This window comes from Pithys albifrons, chromosome 29 (genome assembly GCF_047495875.1).
Source record: "Pithys albifrons albifrons isolate INPA30051 chromosome 29, PitAlb_v1, whole genome shotgun sequence".
Taxonomy (NCBI): domain Eukaryota; kingdom Metazoa; phylum Chordata; class Aves; order Passeriformes; family Thamnophilidae; genus Pithys; species Pithys albifrons.
The window spans coordinates 895,305-916,825 of record NC_092486.1 but is presented as its reverse complement, the minus strand read 5'-3'; the positions used below and the strand labels follow the sequence as shown (position 1 = coordinate 916,825).

Sequence of the window (21,521 nt, the reverse complement as noted above, 5' to 3'; positions counted from 1 at the left end):
ATGCTCCTTCTGGAGCCACCCAGTCCCCAGTTGTCCTACCTGCAGGTGGCATTTCCATGGCACCTGGGTGTTTCCCTGGGAGTGCTCTCTGCAGCCCAGAGCATTGGTGTGAGCCTGTACAATGCCAACGTCTGTGAGATTTCCAAGTGTTCCAGGGCCGTCGCTCCCCTCCGGCTGCTCCCCCGGCCGGCGGGTCACGGGCGCTGTGTGTGCTGTCTCACAGGTATGGCCTTGAAAGGTGGGATCCCCCCACAGCCGCTGAAACCTTCCATCAAGGTGGAGCCCCAGAGCCATTACAACACCTTCAAGTACAACGGCAACGCGGTGGTGGAGAGCTACTCGGTGCTGGGCAGCTGCCGGCCCTCCGACCCCTACAGCATGAACAGTGTTTACTCTTACCATTCCTACTATGCACAGCCCAATCTGCCTTCCGTGAACGGGTTTCACTCCAAGTTCGCGCTTCCCTCCTTCGGGTATTACGGCTTTTCCAGCAACCACGTGTTCCCCTCGCAGTTCCTCAACTACGGGGCGCCCGAGAGGAGCGGGAGCAGCTGGGTGAGCAACGGCTACGAGAAGAAGCCCGACGTCTCGGCGCTGCAGGACAACCTCAACCACACCTACGGGAGCGCCAACTTCCCCGAGCCCGTGCGGAGCAAGAACCATCACCAGCGCACCTACGAGCGCGCCAACCGCTACGCCAGCCAGCAGAAGGCGGCGGCTGCCGCGGCGCACAGGACTAACCCGGGCTCGGAGGAGGTTCCACCCTTTGCACAGAACTGTTTTGGTGGCCGCCCCATCAAGCAGGAGCCTCCGGACCCTCCGCCCGCCATTGAGCCCCTTCCTGGTGCAGCAGCCGTGCCCGGCACTGGCTTGGTGCTGCCGGCGCTCCCGGCGCACGGCGCGGCACCGGAGCAGCGCTGGAGCCCCTTCAAGGCGCCCCGGGGTGCGTCATCCCCTGAGAGGACTAACACGGCCGAGGGCTCATGGGGGGCACCGGCACCGGGCGCGGGCGGGCGGGAGAAGCCGAGCGCCTTCGACGCTGCGGCGCGCCTGCCGCCACCGGAGAAGCAGTGGCCCAACGTCCTGGCGGCGGAGCCAGCGGCGCCGGCACGAGGGTCGGGCTTGCTGCCGAAGCCGTGGAGCCCCTGCAAGCTGGGGGAGACGGCACTGGCCAGCACGGGCACCTCGAGCCTGCTGGGGTCGCTGGGCTTTGGCTCAGCACTGCCAGGGCTGCCTGGCTTTCCCAAGGAGCCGTGGGGCTCCGTGAAGGTGGAGGAGCGCAGGACGCCAGCGCCCAGCCCGGGGCTGCCAGAGAAGCCATGGGAGGCGGCGATGGGTGAGAAGGGGGCGGCAGGGCCCCGCCGGGACAAGCCGTGGGACCCCTTCGGCCTGGAGGAGGATCTGCCGGAGAAGGTGGTGAAGGAGGAGGAGGAAGAAGAGGAGGAAGAGGAGGAGGAAGAGGAGGAGGAGTGGTCGGACAGCGAGCACAACTTCCTGGATGAGAACATCGGCGGGGTGGCCGTGGCGCCTGCCCACGGCTCCATCCTCATCGAGTGCGCCCGCCGCGAGCTCCACGCCACCACCCCGCTGAAGAAACCCAACCGCTGCCACCCCACCCGCATCTCCCTCGTCTTCTACCAACACAAGAACTTGAACCAGCCCAACCACGGCCTGGCGCTGTGGGAGGCCAAGATGAAGCAGCTGGCAGAGCGGGCGCGGGCGCGGCAGGAGGAGGCGGCACGTCTGGGGCTGCCGCCGGACGCCAAAGCCTTCGCCAAGAAGCGCAAGTGGGGCGGCACGTTGGCGACGGAGGCGCCCAGCAAGGAGAGGAGGGACTCGGTCCCCACGCGGCAGGCGGTGGCCATCCCCACCAACTCCGCCATCACTGTGTCCTCCTACGCCTACACCAAGGTGACAGGCCCCTACAGCCGCTGGATCTGAGACAGGCGACACCGCCGCGGCCCCATCTTACCTCAACCCTCGGCGGCGCCGCAGCCCGGCGCTGCCTCGTGGTGCTTTCTCCCCGGGCGTGGGGGGAGAAGAAAAATAAAGAATAAAGAGACAAAAGCAAAGCAAAACACAACCACCACACCACACACAGGAAAAAAACATCCAACCCATAGGAAGCGAACCCAAGGCGCGGAGCCGGCGCGGGCACACGCTGTCCAAGAGCTGCGCCCGGCGAGGAGTTGGCAAACCAAGCTAAACTGGGTGAAAACCCCCCAGGGGAACGATGCTGTTTGATGATTTTAGGTAATCTCCTATTTATATCTCCATGTTTTTTAATCTAGCCTCGGATGAATTTCCTGGCGTCCTTTCGCCAGGAGAGGTTTTTAATTCCGCTTAGAAAAAGGCCTATTTGTCGGATCTGATTTTATTTTATTTTTTACTCCGATGACAACGACAAAGCCGATCTTCGGAAATGGAGCCAACATGGAAAAAACCCACCCTGAACACAAATCCAAACCAACCTGAACACCAAACCAGCTTAAAGGCAAGGGGTGACTCCCTCCAGCTCTGAGGCTGTCGGGATCACGTGCTTTACTCTCAGCCAGACATGCTGATCAGCCGATTATTTTTATTCCTAAAGGACCTAAAAGTACCTATTTTGCAGCTTGAGGAGCCCTTTGTTACAGCAACGGGAGCCCACGAGCAGGTGGGACATCCCAGGATGGCGCGTGTTCTCCTGGCTCCTCGCCTCCGGCGGGATCGGCTCCGCCGGGACGGAGCAAGCTGGCGTCTTTCCTGGTGCTGGAGACCTCAGGACACGTCCGGGGCTGGGGAACGCCGCTGCAGGGGGGGCCGCGCTCGGGCTCAGACTTGGGGCTCCTTTGCTGAGAGCCCCAGGACGAGCGGCGGCGGCGTCGGCGTCTCCAAAGGAGCCGACAGGACAAAAAAACCCCCAGAAACAAAAAAATACAAAAAAACAGGAAAAAAACCAACCAACCAACCCCAAACTGTGAATAGCGAGTGTTGCTCTCTGTACATCACTGTTGCTAAAGTCTGGTGCTTTCCATCTCCGGGGGACTTTTTCCGTGCCATCGGCTCTGGGAAGAGCAAATCCCAAGACTTGGCTGGGCCGAACCCCGCCGGGTCTGCCTTCCCTGCCGGTGCCGGCGAGCCGGCGCGGCGCTCCCAGCGTCGCCAGGGCTCGGTGCTCTTTCTCTCCCCGGGTGCCATCCCTCCTTCCTACGGATCACGGTTCTTCCCGCAAAAACACCCAACCCAACCCAACCCAACCCAACCCAACCCAACCCAACGCAACGAATAACCCAGCGACGACGACAACAACAACCGCGTGGTGCTTTTGGAACAATCTCCATCGAGACATCCCGCCCGACGCCGGAGCCGCGCCGGGATGGAGGGGCGGGAGAGCTCGCCGGGAGCACGGAGTGGCCGGATCCGGGTACCGGCGCGCCCGGGGGGGTCGTTGTGTTTGCACTTTGAGGTGCCTTTTGGAGAGCCAGCGAGAGGCAGCGCCGGCGCCGTCACCGTGCGGGACCACCTCGTGTTTACTGTCCCCCTCCTTCCTCAGCACGGGACGTGGATCAGCGGGATCTCGGTAAAACAGCCTGAACATTTACCTGGTCTGATTTTAAACCTGTAAATAGGGAAAGAATTTTTTTAAAAGCACTTTCACCTAGATTTAAAAAAAGCGAAACTTAAAAAAAGCGAAACTTACAAAAGAGCAAACAACTCCCCTCTTCCCTCTGTCCCCCCACTCCCCCCAACTTGAAGCAGTATGTTTTAAACAAGATTATCGTGGGAGACCTGTAAATACTGGCAGAATATTTAACATGCTTTGTCCGTCCTTCATCAGTAATTAATTTTTTTTGGTTTTGTTTTTTTGTTTGTTTTTTTAACCGTAATCTGTAAAAGTCGCGTATATTTGACAAGGAAACTCAACGAGCTATTCCCGCTTTTCTTATGAATACCCAAGAGCATATCAGGATTGCGAGAGTCGACGGCAAGTCGGATATTAGGGATGCCCACGGGCGATGCCGCTGGCAGCGGGACCCGCCGTGTGGGTGTGAGGGCGGGAGGGGACGCGGCTGGGGCGGGGCCGGGTTCGGGTGCCGGCCCCGTTGGGTTTGCCCGTGGCTGGCGTGGCATGGCCTGGCGTGGCGTGGCTGCCTCGGGGGAGAAGGTGCGTCGGGAGAAGGCGATGGTGCGTGTAACCTGTCTAAGTCCTGCTTCCTCGGAGGGGTCTCGGTGCAGGGAGGGGTCGGTGCCCGGCTCCGGCGCGGTGCGGGAGCTGCCGGCGCCGTGGGCGGGGAGCGAGAACTGCTGCAGTCTCACGTTTGTACACTACATAACGTCTAACCTACCTCAACTCTCAGTCATGACGAATTCGCACGCTTCAGACTTCTACACAAACTCGAAATCTATGCACAGCTCTTTACCCCTTGCTGCTGAGAGGCTGTTCCCAAGCAAAAGCTTTTCCTTTGCTCGTCCCGCCCGCACCGAAGCCACGGGGGGCACGGAGTTCGGGGAGGGGGGAGGGATGTTTTTAATCGCTTCGGAATGGGATGTGGGGACCTCGTTTTGCAGCAGGTCGTGGCCACAATGGTGCTAGAACAACACCCGTGGTGGAAACCCCGGGGAGAGCTCGGCACGGGGAGCCCCGACCGGCTCCTTCCATCCTGCCTCAGGTGGGAAATGGGGGATACTCTTCGGGTCGCCCCGTCCCGACGCTCTCGGGATGAGGTGTGGGAAGGAGGAGGAAACCAGAATCCTTGAGGTGCCTCAATTGCTGATTTTTCCTTTTAATACTGGAGTACGCTTTGTGGGCTCTATAAGGCATATTTTTATTAAATGAAATCTTGTAATACAAACGGTGCTATGGTGTTTTAACAAACTGTATCACGCTTCTGCCTGATTCCATCTCGCTGAGGTGCTACTAATGTATATAGGAAACTAAGGAACCAAGATATACAAAAATAAAGCAATGTCGTTGAGAAGGAAGTTTACTTTTCCGGAGCGACAGCTCGAGGTGTGCCGGGAGCCGGTTGGGTTGATGCAAACCGGAATGTTGCCGTGTCCGAGGTGTGCCGCCGACCGGGGTCGTGCTGGAGCCGTTCCCTGCCGTGGTGGGATGGGGTGTGGGCACGGGATGAGGTGCTTGGTCAGGGGTGTGGCCACGGTGCTCAGCCACGGTGCTTGGACATGGTGTGTGGATATGGTGCTGGGGCGTGGTGTTTGGCCACGTGCCATCGACGTGGTGTTTGGGCATGGTGGTCACACACTGGGGATGTGGTGCTTGGATGTGGGGCTTGGCCACCTGTCGTGGACGTGGTGCTTTGGTACAGTGGTCAGTCACACATCGTGGATGTGGTGCTTAGACGTGGTGTTTGACCGTGCATTGTGGACGTGGTGCTTGGGCACAGTGGTCAGTCACACATCGTGGACATGGTGCTTGGATGTGGTGTTTGTCCACTCATTGTGGACATGGTGCTTTGGCACAATGGTTGGTCACATTGGTGCTCAGACGTGGTGTTTGGTCACACATCAGGTATGTGGTGCTTGGGCATGGTGGTCACACATCAGGGACATGGTGCTCAGACGTGGTGCGTGGACGCAGTGCTTGGCCACGGTGCTCAGTGCGGTGCTCAGTCACACATCATGGGCGTGGTGCTCAGTGCGGTGCTCAGTGCGGTGCTCAGTTACACATCGTGGGCGTGGTGCTCGGCCGTGGTGCTCAGTGCGGTGCTCAGTTACACATCGTGGGCGTAGTGCTCGGCTGTGGTGCTCGGCCGTGGTGCTCAGTGCGGTGCTCAGTCACACATCGTGGGTGTGGTGCTCAGTGCGGTGCTCAGTGCGGTGCTCAGTCACACATTGTGGGCATGGTGCTCGGCTGTGGTGCTCAGTGCGGTGCTCAGTGCGGTGCTCAGTCACACATCGTGGGCGTGGTGCTCAGTGCGGTGCTCAGTGCGGTGCTCAGTCACACATCGTGGGCGTGGTGCTCGGCTGTGGTGCTCAGTGCGGTGCTCAGTCACACATCGTGGGCGTGGTGCTCGGCTGTGGTGCTCAGTGCGGTGCTCAGTCACACATCGTGGGCGTGGTGCTCGGCTGTGGTGCTCAGTGCGGTGCTCAGTCACACATCGTGGGCGTGGTGCTCGACTGTGGTGCTCAGTGCGGTGCTCAGTTACACATCGTGGGCGTGGTGCTCAGTGCGGTGCTCAGTGCGGTGCTCAGACATGGTGCTTGGTCACACATCATGGATGTGGTGCCTGGATGTGGTGCCTGGACACGGTGCTCAGCCAGGGTATGCAGACATGGTGTTTGACTGCAGTGCTTGGGCACAGTGCTCGGGCACACACCATGGTTTGGTTCTTGGGCACACACCATGGTTTGGTTCTTGGGCACACACCATGGTTATGGTTCTTGGGCACACACCATGGACATGGTTCTTGGGCACACACCATGGACATGGTTCTTGGGCATGGTGCTCTGCTGTGGTGCTTGGACATGGTGTGGGGACACAGTGATCGGGGCACGGTGCTCGTCCACACATCATGGACATGGTGCGCAGGCACGGTGCTGGGACATGGGGCATGGACATGGTGTGTGGACATGGTGCTTGACCACGGTGCTTGGACTTGGTGTGTGGACATGGTGCTTGACCACAGTGCTTGGACTTGGTGTGTGGACATGGTGCTTGACCACAGTGCTTGGACTTGGTGTGTGGACATGGTGCTTGACCACGGTGCTTGGACTTGGTGCTTGTACATGGTGCACAGGCACAGTGCTTGACCACGGTTCTCGGACATGGTGTGTGGACATGGTGTGTGGACACAGTGCTTGGACCTGGTGCTTGGCCTTGGGGTGTGGACATGGTGCTCGACCACAGTGCTCGGACATGGTGCTCGGACATGGTGCTCAGACCTGGTGAATGGACATGGTGCTCTGCTGTGGTGCTTGGACTTGGTGAATGGACTCGGTGCTTGGGCACAGTTTGACCACATCATGGACATGGTGCATGGGCATGGAGCTCGGGCACGGAGCTCAGCCATGCACTGTGGCCATGGCATGTGGGCACGGTGCTCAGACATGGTGCTCTGCTTGGTGCTCTGCTTGGTGCTCTGCTTGGTGCATGGACTCAGTGCTCAGCCACAATGTGCAAACCTGGTGCTCGACCGCGGTGCTGAGCCATGATGTGTGGACGTGGTGCTCAGTCAGGGTGTGTGGACATGGTGCTTGACCACGTCATGGACATGGAGGATGGGCCTGGTGCTTGACCATGTGTCGTGGGCATGGTGCATGGATGTGGTGCTTGGGGATGGTGCTCTGCCATGCACCATGGATGTGGTGCACAGACACGGTGCTCTGCTTGGTGCTCTGCTTGGCGCATGGACGTGGTGCTCGGGCACGGTGCTTGACCACGTGCCATGGAGGTGGTGCATGGACATGGTGCTCGGGCACGGTGCTTGACCACATGCCATGGAGGTGGTGCATGGACATGGTGCTTGGGCACGGTGCTTGACCACGTGCCATGGAAGTGGTGCATGGACATGGTGCTCAGGCACGATGTGTGAACTTGGTGCTCCACCGTGGTGCTCAGACATGGTGTGTGGGGACAGTGCTCGGTCACAGTGCTCAGACATGGTGCTTGGACACGGTGCTTGGCCGTGGTGCTCAGACATGGTGTGTGGGGACAGTGCTCGGTCACAGTGCTCAGACATGGTGCTTGGACACGGTGCTTGGCCGTGGTGCTCAGACATGGTGTGTGGGCACGGTGCTTGGCCTGACTGCATGGATGGGGAGCCGGGCATGGTGCTCGGCCACGTGTCATGGACATGGTGCTTGGCCATGATGGTGAACAAGGTGCTGAGCCACAGGGGGTGCTTGGGCATGGTGCTCAGCCCAGTGCATGCGGTGCTGTGCACATGTGGAGCATGTGCATGGTGTGCAGGTACCGTGTGTGGGTACCAGGTGGGGTACCATGTGTGGGGACAGTGCTCAGGCACCACACATGACCACGGTGCTCCCACATAGTGCGTGACCATGGTGGTCACACATGGTGGTCACACATGGTGGTCACACACGGTGGTCACACATGGTGGTCACACATGGTTGGTCACACATGGTTGGTCACTCATGGTGGTCACACATGGTGGTCACACACAGTGGTCACACACACTGGTCACACATGGTGCTCACACATGGTTGGTCACTCATGGTGGTCACACGCAGTGGTCACACATGGTTGGTCACACACCGTGGTCACACATGGTGGTCACACATGGTGCTCACACATGGTGGTCACACGCAGTGGTCACACGCAGTGGTCACACATGGTGCTCACACATGGTGGTCACACACGGTGTGTGACTGTGGTGCTTGCCCGTGGTGCTTGCCCATGGAGCACGGACACGGTGCTGGCACGGTGCTGGCACAGCTGTGGTGCTCAGCTGCTGTGCACCCCATGGCACCCCCGTGGTGCTTGGGCATGGAGCTTTTCCGTAGTGCCGGTGCACAGCACCCCTGACCCCATGGCACAGACCCCCAGCACTGCCCGGCCGGGCCCAATCCTGGCACTGTGCCCTGGCACCGCGCCAGCCCCGCATCCAGCCCCGGCGCTCAGCACCGCGCCAGCCCCGCATCCAGCCCTGTGCTCAGCACCGTGCCAGCACCACGCCAGCCTCGCACTTCAGCGATCAGCACCATGCCAGCCCCGCATCCAGCCCCGGCGCTCAGCACCGCGCCAGCCCCCAGCCCTGGCACTCAGCACCGCGCCAGCCCCGCACCCCTGGCACTCAGCCCCGCATCCCGCCCGCGCCCCCCGCCGCCCCCCGCGCTCCCGCCGCCCCTCGCGCCCGTGCCCGCCCCACATCCCGCTCCTGCCCGGCTCTTTCTTTGCCCTTTCTCCCCTTTTTTTTTTCCATTTTTGGGGTTTATTGGTGCTACCCCCCGGGCACAGCCCCCCCCGCAGATACCTCAGCCCCCGCAGCCCCCGCCAGCGAGTCCGGGGTGAACCTTTCCGAAATCAGGGATCCTTTCGCAGCGGTTGTTTCTCTCCCTCATTTCCCCCCTCTTTGTTTTTCCCCTCCTTTTTTTTTCCTCCCCCTCTTCCTTTCCGCCCGAGTTTCCCCCTCAGTTCTCCGCATCCTTCAGGGATTTACAAACCCGCCGGAATTTCAGCCTCGTTTTAATTCCGGGAGCGAGGAGGTTGTTTTTTTGGGGTTGTTTTATTTCGATTCTTATTTTCGGCCGGTGGGGTTTTTTTCGCACCGCGGCGCGAAGGAGAAAAGGAGCTGATAATTCCAAATGCAAAAGCAGGCGCCGTTTCTTGTCGGATTCGGGAGCTCGGTCGGAGGCGGGGGGTGGAATTTGGCGTTTTTCTTGAGCTTTTTTTTTGGGATAACCGAGGAGGGAGTTGGGAGGGCGGCAGCGGAGGGAGGAGACCCCGCAGGGGTGTCCCGGCGGCTCCGAGAAATTCCCACTTGAAGAATTCCTGCTCGGCTCGGGACTGTGGTTACTTGAAATGAAGTTTTTTTCCGGGGCGGATCGAGGAGCGGTAGATTTTTTTCCCATGTCTCAAGGCAATAGGATTAATGTGTATTAAACTGTAGATACTTCTAGGACAGTAAATTTATGCTGATAATTTTATTTTGTATAATTTTCCCGTCTTTCTTTCCCCCCCCTTCGTGTTGTTTTCCCCCCCTTAACCCCCTTTTCTTTCCCCCAGTGTTTCAGTAAATTTATTTTTTAGGATGCCTAAAAATTGCAAGTTTGGATCCTCCCCCTCCCCCCCTGGTTTTGGTTTTGTTTTCTTTTTGTTTTATTTTATTTTTCTTTTTGTTCTGTTGGTTTTTTAATTTGTGTTTTATTCTGCGTTGGCGCGGCCGCGGGGCCGTGGGCCGAGTTATTCCCGATATCCTTAAAATATTGTGGGTGTTTTAATAAATTTTATATTTATTTTTTGCACTCAACACGCGGCTCCTCTGATGGTTTTTTGTGTTCCCGGCTGGAATGGGGCTGGAATGGGGTGGGGAAGGGGGGCGGGATGTGGGTGTGGGAATGGGGGGTTGGACTGGGGACCTGGATATGGGAATGAGAACCTGGATATGGGAATGGGGGGTTGGATTGGGGACCTGGATGTGGGAATGGGGGATTGGATTGGGGACCTGGATATGGGAATTGGGGGGTTGGATTGGGGACCTGGATATGGGAACTGGGGTTGGATTGGGGACCTGGATATGGGAATTGGGGTTGGATTGGGGACCTGGATATGGGAATGGGGGGTTGGATTGGGGACCTGGATGTGGGAATGGGGGATTGGATTGGGGACCTGGATATGGGAATGGGGGATTGGATTGGGGACCTGGATGTGGGAATGGGGGGTTGGATTGGGGACCTGGATGTGGGAATGGGGGTTGGATTGGGGACCTGGATATGGGAATGAGAACCTGAATATGGGAATGGGGGGATTGGATTGGGGACCTGGATATGGGAATGGGGGGTTGGATTGGGGACCTGGATGTGGGAATGGGGGGTTGGATTGGGGACCTGGATGTGGGAATGAGAACCTGGATATGGGAATGAGGGGTTGATTGGGGACCTGGATATGGGAATGGGGGGTTGACTGGGGACCTGGATATGGGAATGGGGGATTGGATTGGGGACCTGGATATGGGAATGAGAACCTGGATATGGGAATGGGGGGTTGGATTGGGGACCTGGATATGGGAATGAGAACCTGGATATGGGAATGGGGGATTGGATTGGGGACCTGGATGCGGGAATGGGGGTTGGACTGGGGACCTGGATATGGGAATGGGGGATTGGATTGGGGACCTGGATATGGGAATGGGGGATTGGATTGGGGACCTGGATATGGGAATGAGAACCTGGATATGGGAATGGGGGGTTGGACTGGGGACCTGGATATGGGAATGGGGGGTTGGATTGGGGACCTGGATATGGGAATGGGGGCTTGGATTGGGGACCTGGATATGGGAATGGGGGGTTGGATTGGGGACCTGGATATGGGAATGAGAACCTGGATATGGAATGAGGGGTTGGATTGGGGACCTGAGTTTGGGAATGGGGGGTTTGACAGGGGACCTGAGTTTGGGAATGAGAACCTGGATATGGAATGGGGGGTTTGACAGGGGACCTGGATATGGGAATGAGAACCTGAATTTGGGAATGGAGGGTTGGGATGGGGCCTGGGTTTGGGAATGGAGGGTCAGGATGGGAGGCTGTGGGATGGGTGGGCAGGATGGGACCTTCCTTATGGGAATGAGGGTCAGGATGGGTGTGGGAATGGGGGAAGGATTAGCCCCAGCCGGGGTGGGGGGTGGGCAGGATTTGGGAGGGGAGGGGATAGAAGGGCAGGATGGAGATTTCTTTAGGATGGGGCTCTGGATGGGAAGGGGGCCAGGATGGGACCCTTTGGGGGCAAGTGGGGGGGAGTGGCCCTGTGTGGGGGGCCAGGAGGGAGCCTTGGGAATGGGAATGGGGGGCAGAGTGGGGTCCTTATGGGGGGGATGTGGCAGGAGGGGGCTCTGGGTATGGGAATGGGGGGGCAGGAGGGACCCTGTCTGGGGACGTGGGGGAGAATGAGGCTGGATGGGATGGGGGGGCAGCTCAGCATCCCTTGGGATGGGGGGGACAGCTCAGGATCCCTTGGGATGGGGGGCAGCTCAGGATCCCTTGGGATGGGGGCAGCTCAGCATCCCTTGGGATGGGGGGGACAGCTCAGTATTCTTTGGGATGGGGGGGACAGCTCAGGATCCCTTGGGATGGGGGGACAGCTCAGGATCCCTTGGGATGGGTGGGACAGCTCAGCATCCCTTGGGATGGGGGGGACAGCTCAGTATTCTTTGGGATGGGGGGGGACAGCTCAGCATCCCTTGGGATGGGGGGGACAGCTCAGGATCCCTTGGGATGGGGGGACAGCTCAGTATCCTTTGGGATGGGGGCACAGGATGAGCCCCCCTTCCCTCCCCGCCCCGCGGAGTCCTCCGAGCCGCCAGGGGGCGCTCTGCGCCGAGCGCCGGCCCCGCCCCCCGATCGCTGATTGGCTGAGGCGCGGCGTGACCCCGGCGCGCGCCCCGGGATGGCGGCGGGGCTGGGTCGGGCCCCGGTGAGAGCGGCGTGTCCGTGTGTCTGTCCGTGTGTCTGTCCGTGTGTCCTTGTGTCTGTGTGTCCCTGTGTCTGTGTGTCCCTGTGTCTGTCCCTGTGTCCGTCCCTGTGTGTCCGTGTGTCTGTCCCTGTGTCCTTGTGTCTGTGTGTCCTTGTGTCTGTATCTGCCCGTGTGTCCCTGTGTCTGTCCTTGTGTCTGTCCCTCTGTCCATCTGTCCATCCGTCCCTGTGTCTGTCCCTGTCCGACTGTCTCTGTCCGTGTCCCTGTGTCTGTCCCTGTCCGTGTCCTTGTGTCTGACTCTCCGTCTGTCCCTCTGTCCGTCTGCCCATCCTCGTGTCCGCCCCTGTCCTCCGTCCATCCCCGTGTCCGTCCGTCCGTCCCCGTGTCTGTCTGTCCGTGTGTCCTTTCCCGGGGTTCCGGTGCCCCCGTTCCCATCCCCTGTTCCCCCATTCCCGGGGTTTTCCCTTTTCCGGTGCCCGGCACGCGCCCCCCCCCCCCCCCCAACCCCCGGCTGTGTTTGGGGTCCCCCGGGCCCCCCATACCCTGTGAGTGTGTTTGGGGTCCCAGGGGAGTCCCTGTGTGTGTTTGGGGTCCCCCAGCCCCATTCCCAGCCCCATTCCCAGCCCCATTCCTATCCCCATTCCTATCCCCATTCCCAGCCCCATTCCCAGCCCCATTCCCATCTCCATTCCTATCCCCAGTCCCAGCCCCATTCCCAGTTCACATTTCTGTTCCCAGCCCCTTCCCAGTTCACATTCCCAGCCTGTTCCCAATCCCATTCCCATTCCCAGCCCCGTTCCCAGCCCCATTCCTATCCCCAGTCCCAGCCCCATTCCCATTCCCAGCCTGTTCTCAGTTCCCAGCCCCTTTCTCGGCCCGTTCCCAGTTCCCATTTCCATTCACAGTCCTGTTCCCATCCCCATTCCCAGCCCATTCCCATCCCTATTCCTATCCCCATTCCCATTCCCAGCCCCATTCCCAGCCCCATTCCCAGTTCCCAGCCCCATTCCCAGCCCGTTCCCAGTTCCCATCCCATTCCCAGTTCCCAGCCCCATTCCCATCCCTGTTTCCCGCAGCGGTTCCTGCGGTGCCGCTCCTGGCGCAGCCTCAGCGGCGGCTCCGAGGGGGAGTCGCGCCTGTTGCAGCTGCTGCGGGAGAGCTTTCCCCGGGCCTCCTGCCTGAGGGTGCGGGACATCTCGGGTACGGACGGACACACGGACAGCGCGGGGACAGCCCGGGGACACCGGCGGGCTGGGACAGACACACGGACAGACACACGGACAGCCCTGAGCCACAGACAGCCCTGAGCCACCGGCGGGCTGGGACAGACACACGGACAGACACACGGACAGCCCCGGGACAGACACACGGACAGCCCTGAGCCACAGACAGCCCTGAGCCACCGGCGGGCTGGGACAGACACACGGACAGCCCCAGGACAGACACATGGACAGCCTGACCCACAGACAGCCCTGACCCACAGACAGCCCCAGGACTGACCCACAGACCCCCTGGGACCAACCCACACACCCTCCCAAGCACGACATACAGACAGCCCTGGGATCCCACAGGGGTCGGGGTTGGGGGGCACAGACACAGGGCTGGGGGGCACAGACACCCCCAAAGGGGTCAGGGCTGTGGGGCACAGAGACAGGGCTGGGGGGCACAGAGACACCCCCAGAGGGGTCAGGGTTGGGGGGCACAGACACAGGGCTGGGGGGCACGGGGGGGGTCAGGGCTGGGGGCACAGCCCCCGAGGGGGGTCAGGGCTGTGGGGCACAGACACCCCCAAAGGGGTCAGGGTGGGGGGCACAGAGACACCCCCAGAGGGGTCAGGGTTGGGGGGCACAGACACAGGGCTGGGGGGCACGGGGGGGTCAGGGCTGGGGGCACAGACACCCCCAAAGGGGTCAGGGTGGGAGGCACAGCCCCCCCAGGGGTGTCAGGGCTGGGGGACACAGGGGGGTCAGGGTGGGAGGCACAGGGGTGTCAGGGCTGGGGGGCACAGGGGCTCAGGGTGGGAGGCACAGCCCCCCAGGGGGGTCAGGGCTGGGGGCACAGCCCCCCTCCCCTTGGCTGGCACTGCCCCCGTTCCCCCCAGGGGGCTGTGGGGCCATGTACGAGGTGCACGTGGAGTCCGAGGAGTTCCGGGACAAGAGGCCGGTGCAGCAGCACCAGATGGTGAACCAGGTGAGGGGCTGGGGGGGCTCAGGGGGATTCCTGGGGGGTCCCAGGGGGGCACAGGGCGTGGGGGGCACGTGGGAGGGCACAGGGTGAGGGGCAGAGCCGGGCACTGTGGGGCACCTGACCCTTCAGTGCTTGTGCAGCCAAACAGTCAGTGCTGAACCCGAACACACACAGGAGTGGGCAGGGCAGTTCTCCCTTCCCAGTACAAACCAGTGGGGCTGTGGGGGTGCAGCCCCGAGCTGGGTGCTCTGCTGGGTGTCTGTGCTCACACTGACACCGTTCCTGCTCTGCCCCACTCTGCAGCCTGCCCTTTTCTTCCCAGTAACACCCAGTGCAGCCCCTTTTCCCTCCCCTCCCAGTACAAACCAGTATAGCTGTGTGTGTGCAGCTCTGAGCTGGGTGCTCTGAGGGGTGTGCACACACTGACAGCGTTCCTGCTGTGCCTGAGCCTGCAGCCCTTCCCTTCTCCCAGTACAAACCAGTGCAGCCCTTTCCCAGTACAGAGCCAGCCCTTCCTTTCTCCCAGTACAGACCAGTGCAGCCCTTTCCCAGTACAGAGCCAGCCCTTCCTTTCTCCCAGTACAAACCAGTGCAGCCCTTTCCCAGTACAGAGCCAGCCCTTCCTTTCTCCCAGTACAAACCAGTGCAGCCCTTTCCCAGTACAGAGCCAGCCCTTCCTTTCTCCCAGTACAAACCAGTGCAGCCCTTTCCCAGTACAAAGCCAGCCCTTCCTTTCTCCCAGTACAAACCAGTGCAGCCTTTTCCCAGTACAGAGCCAGCCCTTCCTTTCTCCCAGTACAGACCAGCCCCTCCCCAGCTGGGAGGCTCTTCCGTAGTGACCATTCCATACTTTCCCCCACAAATAGAGCAGGAGGGTCTGTGGGTGGCACTGGAGCTGTGGGGGGTGGGCACACACAGTCAGTGCTGACCTCCTGCCCCTACAGACCCCCCAGATCCCACCCTGCCCCTGGGGGTGTTTTCCAAGCCCTGCTGGAGCTCTGGGAGCTCTGGGGCTGTGCCAGCCCTGGGGGGTCTGGTCAGGGAGGGCTCTTGGGGGTGTTTGGAGCTTCAGACCCCTCAGAATGTCCCTGCACGGTTTGGTTTGGGCACACACAGGGCCAGGGGTCTCCCAGCACAATTCCCCGTGGGATCCCCCGTGTGACTGTCCCACAGCACTGTCCCCTTGCCCAGGTGGCCCTGCAGAGCTGTGGGGTCTGCCCTGCCCTGCCCTGAGCTGTGCTTGCCTTGCAGGCCCTGAGGGAGGAGATCAAAAACATGCACGGGCTGCGCATCTTCACCTCCACCCCCAAGCCCTGAGGCTGCTCCCCCAATAAAGGGCTCCAGGGCTGCCCTGGCACTGCCCCCGGAGCCAAACTGCGACCCCAGAGTTGTGTTTTCCATCCGGGCACCTGTGGGAGGAGGCGGGGAAGAAGAGGAGGAGACCCCTCCTCTTCCTCTGGAAGAAGAGCAGGAAGGAACTTCCATTATTGCCTTGTCACACAGGAGGGTCCCTCCCTTGTGCCCCCACTCAGGGGGCATCCCAGAGCTGCTCCCCCCTCCCAGGGACAGGGACAAACCCCCCCAGTGCTCCCATTCCCCCCAGTGCTGCTGCCAAGGGGGGTTTAAGGCTCTCTTGGGGCCAAAGTGCATCCCTTACCCTAAGAAAGCACTTCCAAAAATAAGCTGTTCTGAGCCCTGGTCTGGGAGGGGCTGCAGAGCCCACAGGAGCTCTGGGAGCAGGAGCAGCCCTTGGGATGTGGGAAGCACGCTTGGAATGTCGGGAAGCAGCCCTTGGAATATCAGAAGCAGCCCTTGGAATGTCCCCACCCTGTGTGGCATTAAAGCTGCTGCAGCTCCAGCAACCCCAGGCTGGGGTAGGGGGTCCCAGGGGGTCTCAGAGGGGTCTCAGGGGGTTCCAGGGGCCTCAGAGGGGTCCCAGGGGGTCTCAGGGGGTCCCAGGGGGTCTCAGAGGGGTCTCAGGGGATCCCAGGGGGTCTCAGAGGGGTCCCAGGGGGTCTCAGGGGGCCTCAGAGGGGTCCCAGGGGGTCTCAGGGGGCCTCAGAGGGGTGTCAGGGAGTCTCAGGGGGGTCCCAGGGGGTGTCAGGGGGTCTCAGAAGGGTCCCAGGGGGTCTCAGGGGGCCTCAGAGGGGTCTCAGGGGGGTCCCGAAAGGTCTCAGAGGGGTCTCAGGGGATCCCAGGGGGTCTCAGAGGGGTCCCAGGGGGTGTCAGGGGGTCCCAGGAGGTCTCAGAGGGGTCCCAGGGGGACTCAGGGGATCCCAGGGAGCCTCAGGAGGTCTCAGAGGGTCTCAGGGGGTCCCAGGGGGTGTCAGGGGGTCTCACGGGGGGTCCCAGGAGGTCTCAGAGAGGCCCCAGGGGGACTTGGGGTCCCAGGGGGGCTCAGAGGGGTCCCAGAGGGTCTCAGGGGGTCCCAGGGGGCTGCACAGCAGAGCCCAAGTGCTGAGGTGGCTGGAGAAGAGGCAGAAAGGAGAGCCCAGAAAGGTCCTCCCTCCCAGGGAGGTTCTGTCCGTCCTTGGGGCCCACCTTGACCCGAGTTCTGCAGCAGAGCCACCTCCTGCCTGCCCACCAGGCTGAGCTCCAGCAGGGCAGAGGCACAGAAAGGAAGGCACCTCCCCAAGGGCTGCTGGGGACCTGCTGGGCCCTGGAGGAGCCCAGAGGAGCCACCTCTGCTGTCCCCTGGGGACAGTTCAAGCATTTCAGGGCAACCAAACTGCTCCTGTGCACGGAACAGGCTGGAAAGGGGAAAAAAGGTGCTGGTGCTGCCCCTTCTGAGATGGTTCTGGAGCTACAAACCCTCCAGGTTCTCCTCCAAGCCTGGTTTTGTTGGCTGCAGGGTGGCAATTCAAGTGAAAGGGACATTTACAGCCAACTCCTGGAAAAAACCCACCCCACAAAGGCCAAGCCCTGTGGGTGGGAGGGAAGGTTATCTCCCAGCACAGGCCAGGGCTGCACATCTGGCAGGGAGGAAATGCAGCTGCCAAGAGGGACAGGCCCTGCCAGGCCTGCCCAGAGAAGATAAAGTGCTTGAGGGAGGTGTTGGGATGAGCCTCCTCCTGCAGCATCCAAGGGCTGGTGGGAGATGTGGGTGTGGACATGGAATAGTCACTCCAGGATCACCTTGGCCACCACCATGGAGCTCCTGGGGAAGGAGACACCTGGAGGGCAGGGCCAGCCAGGGCTGGGGCTCTGCTGCTCCCAGAGGGCCCACCCCGCTCCCAGGGCTGTGCCACCCACCCTGGAGGGGCAGAGGGACTTGGCATCCAGCTGGTCCTGGGCCCCCACCAGCAGGTGGTCAATGTATTTGGGTGCTGAGCACTCGATGGGCTCCTTGATGTTGGTGCTGTGCAGGGTCTGCTCCTCCTCTGGATGCCAGGAGTGGTGCCAGAGGTGGCCAAAGGCCAAGATTGTCTCCCCTCAGGTTTGGGTGGGAGCCCCCAGTGCCTCCCCCAGGGCAGGGAGTTCCACCCTGGGGGATCTGACTCTGGCACTCAGGGGGGATTTTGGACTCGTTGCTGGCCCCTGAGCAGAGCTGAGCCCTCAGGTGGGTGTGGAGGTGCCAAGGAGTCCCTGCAGGGCAGTTCTCCCAGCTCCTCTGCCAGGCTTCTTTCCCAGCCAGCTCCCAGCCTGAGGGCTCAGCTGTGCCCTGGGCAGCTGCTGCCAATGGGCCCTTGGGAACAGTTGCTGGGCAATGGCCCAGAGGGTTTGGAATGCCCAGCTTTGGGCACCCCCACACTGGGACAAACTGGGCCCACCTGCTGGACTGGGACCCCCAGGCCGATCCCACCCAGGGCTCGCCCCAAACCCCAGCACTGCCTGTGGGACCCCCAAACCTGCCCCAAACCCCAGCACTGCCTGTGGGACCCCCAAACCTGCCCCAAACCTGCCCCACACCCCAGCACTGCCTGTGGGACCCCCAAACCTGCCCAAAACCCAGCCCTGTCTGTGGGACCCCCAAACCTGCCCCAAACCTGCCCCCCAAACCCAGCACAGCCTGTGGGACCCCAGACCCCTCCCCATGACCCCCCTGATCTCCTGGAGCCTCTCCTGGCCCAGGAACCCCCAAAAATCCCTTCCCCTCCCCACCCCCCAGACCCCTCCCCACCCCAAACCCTCCCCCAGGCCGAGCCCAAGAGCCCCCCAGGCCTTTCCCCCCAAAGTCCCAACTGAGCCCCCCGAGCACCCACAGAGGGAGCTCATGGGGAGAGGGAATGGGAACCGGGAATGGGAGACCAGGAAATGGGATCAGGAAGAGGGAAGGGCTGAGGGAGGGGGAACGGGGTCTGTCTGTCCCATCTGTCCATCCAGCTCTGTCCACTCTGTCTGTCCAGTCTGTCAGTCTGTCCAGTCTGTCTGTGTGTTGGGTCTGTCTGTGTCCGGTCAGTCTGTCTGTCCAGTCTGACTGTCCAGTCTGTCTTTCTGTCTGTCTGGTCTGTCTGTCCGGTCAGTCTGTCTGTCCATTCAGTCTGTCTGTCTGTCCAGTCTATCTTTCTGTCTGTCTGTCCAGTCTGTCCGCTCAGTCTGTCCGGTCTGTCTGTCTGTCCGGTCTATATGTCCAGTCTGTCTTTCTGTTTGTCTGTCCGGTCTCTCTGCTCTGTCTCTCTGCTCTGTCTGTCTGTCCGGTCTCTCTGCTCTGTCTGTCCGGTCTGTCTGTCTGTCCGGTCTCTCTGCTCTGTCTGCTCTGTCTGTCCGGTCTGTCTGTCCGGTCTCTCTGCTCTGTCTGCTCTGTCTGTCCGGTCTGTCTGTCCGGTCTGTCTGTCCGGTCTCTCTGCTCTGTCTGTCTGTCCGGTCTCTCTGCTCTGTCTGTCTGCTCTGTCTGTCTGTCCGGTCTCTCTGCTCTGTCTGTCCGGTCTGTCTGTCTGTCCGGTCTCTCTGCTCTGTCTGTCCGGTCTGTCTGTCTGTCCGGTCTCTCTGCTCTGTCTGTCCGGTCTGTCGGTCTGTCCGTTCGCTCTCGCCGCTCCCTCCCGGACTCGCCGTCAACTCTCGCGAGAGTTCCGAGAAGGGGCGGGGCCTCGCGCGGCGCTGTCACCGTCCCCATGGCAACGGTCCCGGGTGGGGACAGGGATGGGGACACGAGATGGGGACAGGGACAACGATGGGGACAGGGATGGGGGGACAGGGATGGGGACATGGGATGGGGACATGGGATGGGGACAGGGATGGGGACATGGGATGGGGACAGGGATGGGGACATGGAATGGGGGGACAGGGATGGGGCGACAGGGATGGGGGAACAGGGATGGGGGGACAGGGATGGGGGAACAGGGATGGGGGGACAGGGATGGGGGGACAGGGATGGGGGAACAGGGATGGGGGAACAGGGATGGGGACAGGGATGGGGGGACAGGGATGGGGACAGGGATGGGGACAGGGATGGGGACATGGGATGGGGGGACAGGGATGGGGGAACAGGGATGGGGGGACAGGGATGGGGACAGGGATGGGGGAACAGGGATGGGGGAACAGGGATGGGGGAACAGGGATGGGGGGACAGGGATGGGGGGACAGGGATGGGGACAGGGATGGGGGAACAGGGATGGGGACAGGGATGGGGGAACAGGGATGGGGACAGGGATGGGGACAGGGATGGGGGAACAGGGATGGGGACAGGGATGGGGCGACAGGGATGGGGACAGAGATGGGGACAGGGATGGGGACAGGGATGGGGACAGGGATGGGGACAGAGATGGGGACAGGGATGGGGACAGGGATGGGGGGACAGGGATGGAGACAGAGATGGGGACAGGGATGGGGACAGGGGGACAGGGACAGGGGGACAGGGATGGGGACAGGGATGGGGACATGGGATGGGGGGACAGGGATGGGGACAGGGACAGGGATGGGGACAGGGATGGGGGGACAGGGATGGGGACAGGGGGACAACTCTGGAGACCCTCTGGGACACCCCAACACGGGCCTGGGAACCCTCTGGTGACTCCCCTGGGACTCCTAAGATGGGCCTGGGGACCTCCCAATGGGACTGGGACCCCCAAAGCCCCCTCCCCATGGGCCTGGACACAGAGTGGGATGGGGCTGGAGATCCCGGGATTTATTGGACACAGAGTGGGATGGGGCTGGAGATCCTGGGATTTATTGGGCACGGAGTGGGATGGGGCTGGAGATCCTGGGATTTATTGGGCATGGAGTGGGATGGGGCTGGAGATCCTGGGATTTATTGGACATGGAGAGGGATGGGGCTGGAGATCCTGGGATTTATTGGACACAGAGTGGGATGGGGCTGGAGATCCTGGGATTTATTGGACACAGAGTGGGATGGGGCTGGAGATCCTGGGATTTATTGGACATGGAGTGGGATGGGGCTGGAGATCCTGGGATTTATTGGACATGGAGTGGGATGGGGCTGGAGATCCTGGGATTTATTGGGCATGGAGAGGGATGGGGCTGGAGATCCCGGGATTTATTGGACACAGAGTGGGATGGGGCTGGAGATCCTGGGATTTATTGGGCATGGAGAGGGATGGGGCTGGAGATCCCGGGATTTATTGGACACAGAGTGGGATGGGGCTGGAGATCCTGGGATTTATTGGGCACAGAGTGGGATGGGGCTGGAGATCCTGGGATTTATTGGACACTCAGGGAAGAATAAAAACCTCCCCAGGCTTTACCCAACACATCCACAACCTTGGGATAAACCTCCAAGGGCTCCTTTCCTGCCCAAGGGGTACGAAGGGTAAAATTAAGGAAAATAAACCCCTGGGAGGGGCTTGGACTCGCTCCACACACATTCCCAAGGACTTCCAGGTTCTCCTTTAGCTCCTCTCCCTGCAGGGCTTTGGTTCCTTCTCTGTGACCCTCCTCATCCTGGGCTGAGCCCACAGGGGGGTCCTGCCCCTGTGCCCCCTCAGGTGAGACCCCCCCAGAGCTGCTCCAGCCCTGGATCCACCAGGAGCACGTGGAGCTGCTGGAGAGTCCAGAGGAGGCCCCGGAGCTGCTCCAGGGCTGGAGCCCCTCTGGAGCCAGACTGGGAGAGCTGGGGGGTCACCTGGAGAAGGGAGAGCTGAGAGCCCCTGGCAGGGCCTGAAGGGGCTCCAGGAGAGCTGGAGAGGGACTGGGGACAAGGGATGGAGGGACAGGACACAGGGAATGGCTTCCCACTGCCAGAGGGCAGGGATAGGTGGGATATTGGGAAGGGATTCCTGGCTGTGAGGGTGGGGAGGGGCTGGGCTGGGATTCCCAGAGAAGCTGTGGCTGCCCCATCCCTGGGAGT

General features: G+C 61.1%; 2 protein-coding genes across 7 annotated transcripts in view; both read left to right on the top strand.

The window, feature by feature from the left end:
* Positions 1-9,932, top strand: part of TET3 (tet methylcytosine dioxygenase 3) — a 42,662-nt gene extending 32,730 nt beyond the window's left edge. For all 6 annotated transcript variants that reach the window (XM_071578985.1, XM_071578989.1, XM_071578986.1 and 3 more), the window contains exon 10: positions 224-9,932. In XM_071578985.1, coding sequence (XP_071435086.1) covers positions 224-1,941 — 1,718 coding nt within the window. In that variant the 3' untranslated portion in view covers positions 1,942-9,932. The remainder of the gene's footprint in view (positions 1-223) is intronic.
* A 2,081-nt stretch (positions 9,933-12,013) lies between these two features.
* On the top strand, positions 12,014-15,658 carry BOLA3 (bolA family member 3). The gene is made up of 4 exons (XM_071579139.1): positions 12,014-12,091; positions 13,168-13,291; positions 14,193-14,281; positions 15,530-15,658. Exons 1-4 carry the CDS (start codon positions 12,065-12,067, stop codon positions 15,593-15,595), a joined length of 306 nt encoding a protein of 101 aa, XP_071435240.1. The 5' UTR covers positions 12,014-12,064; the 3' UTR covers positions 15,596-15,658.
* The last annotated feature ends 5,863 nt before the right edge of the window (positions 15,659-21,521 follow it).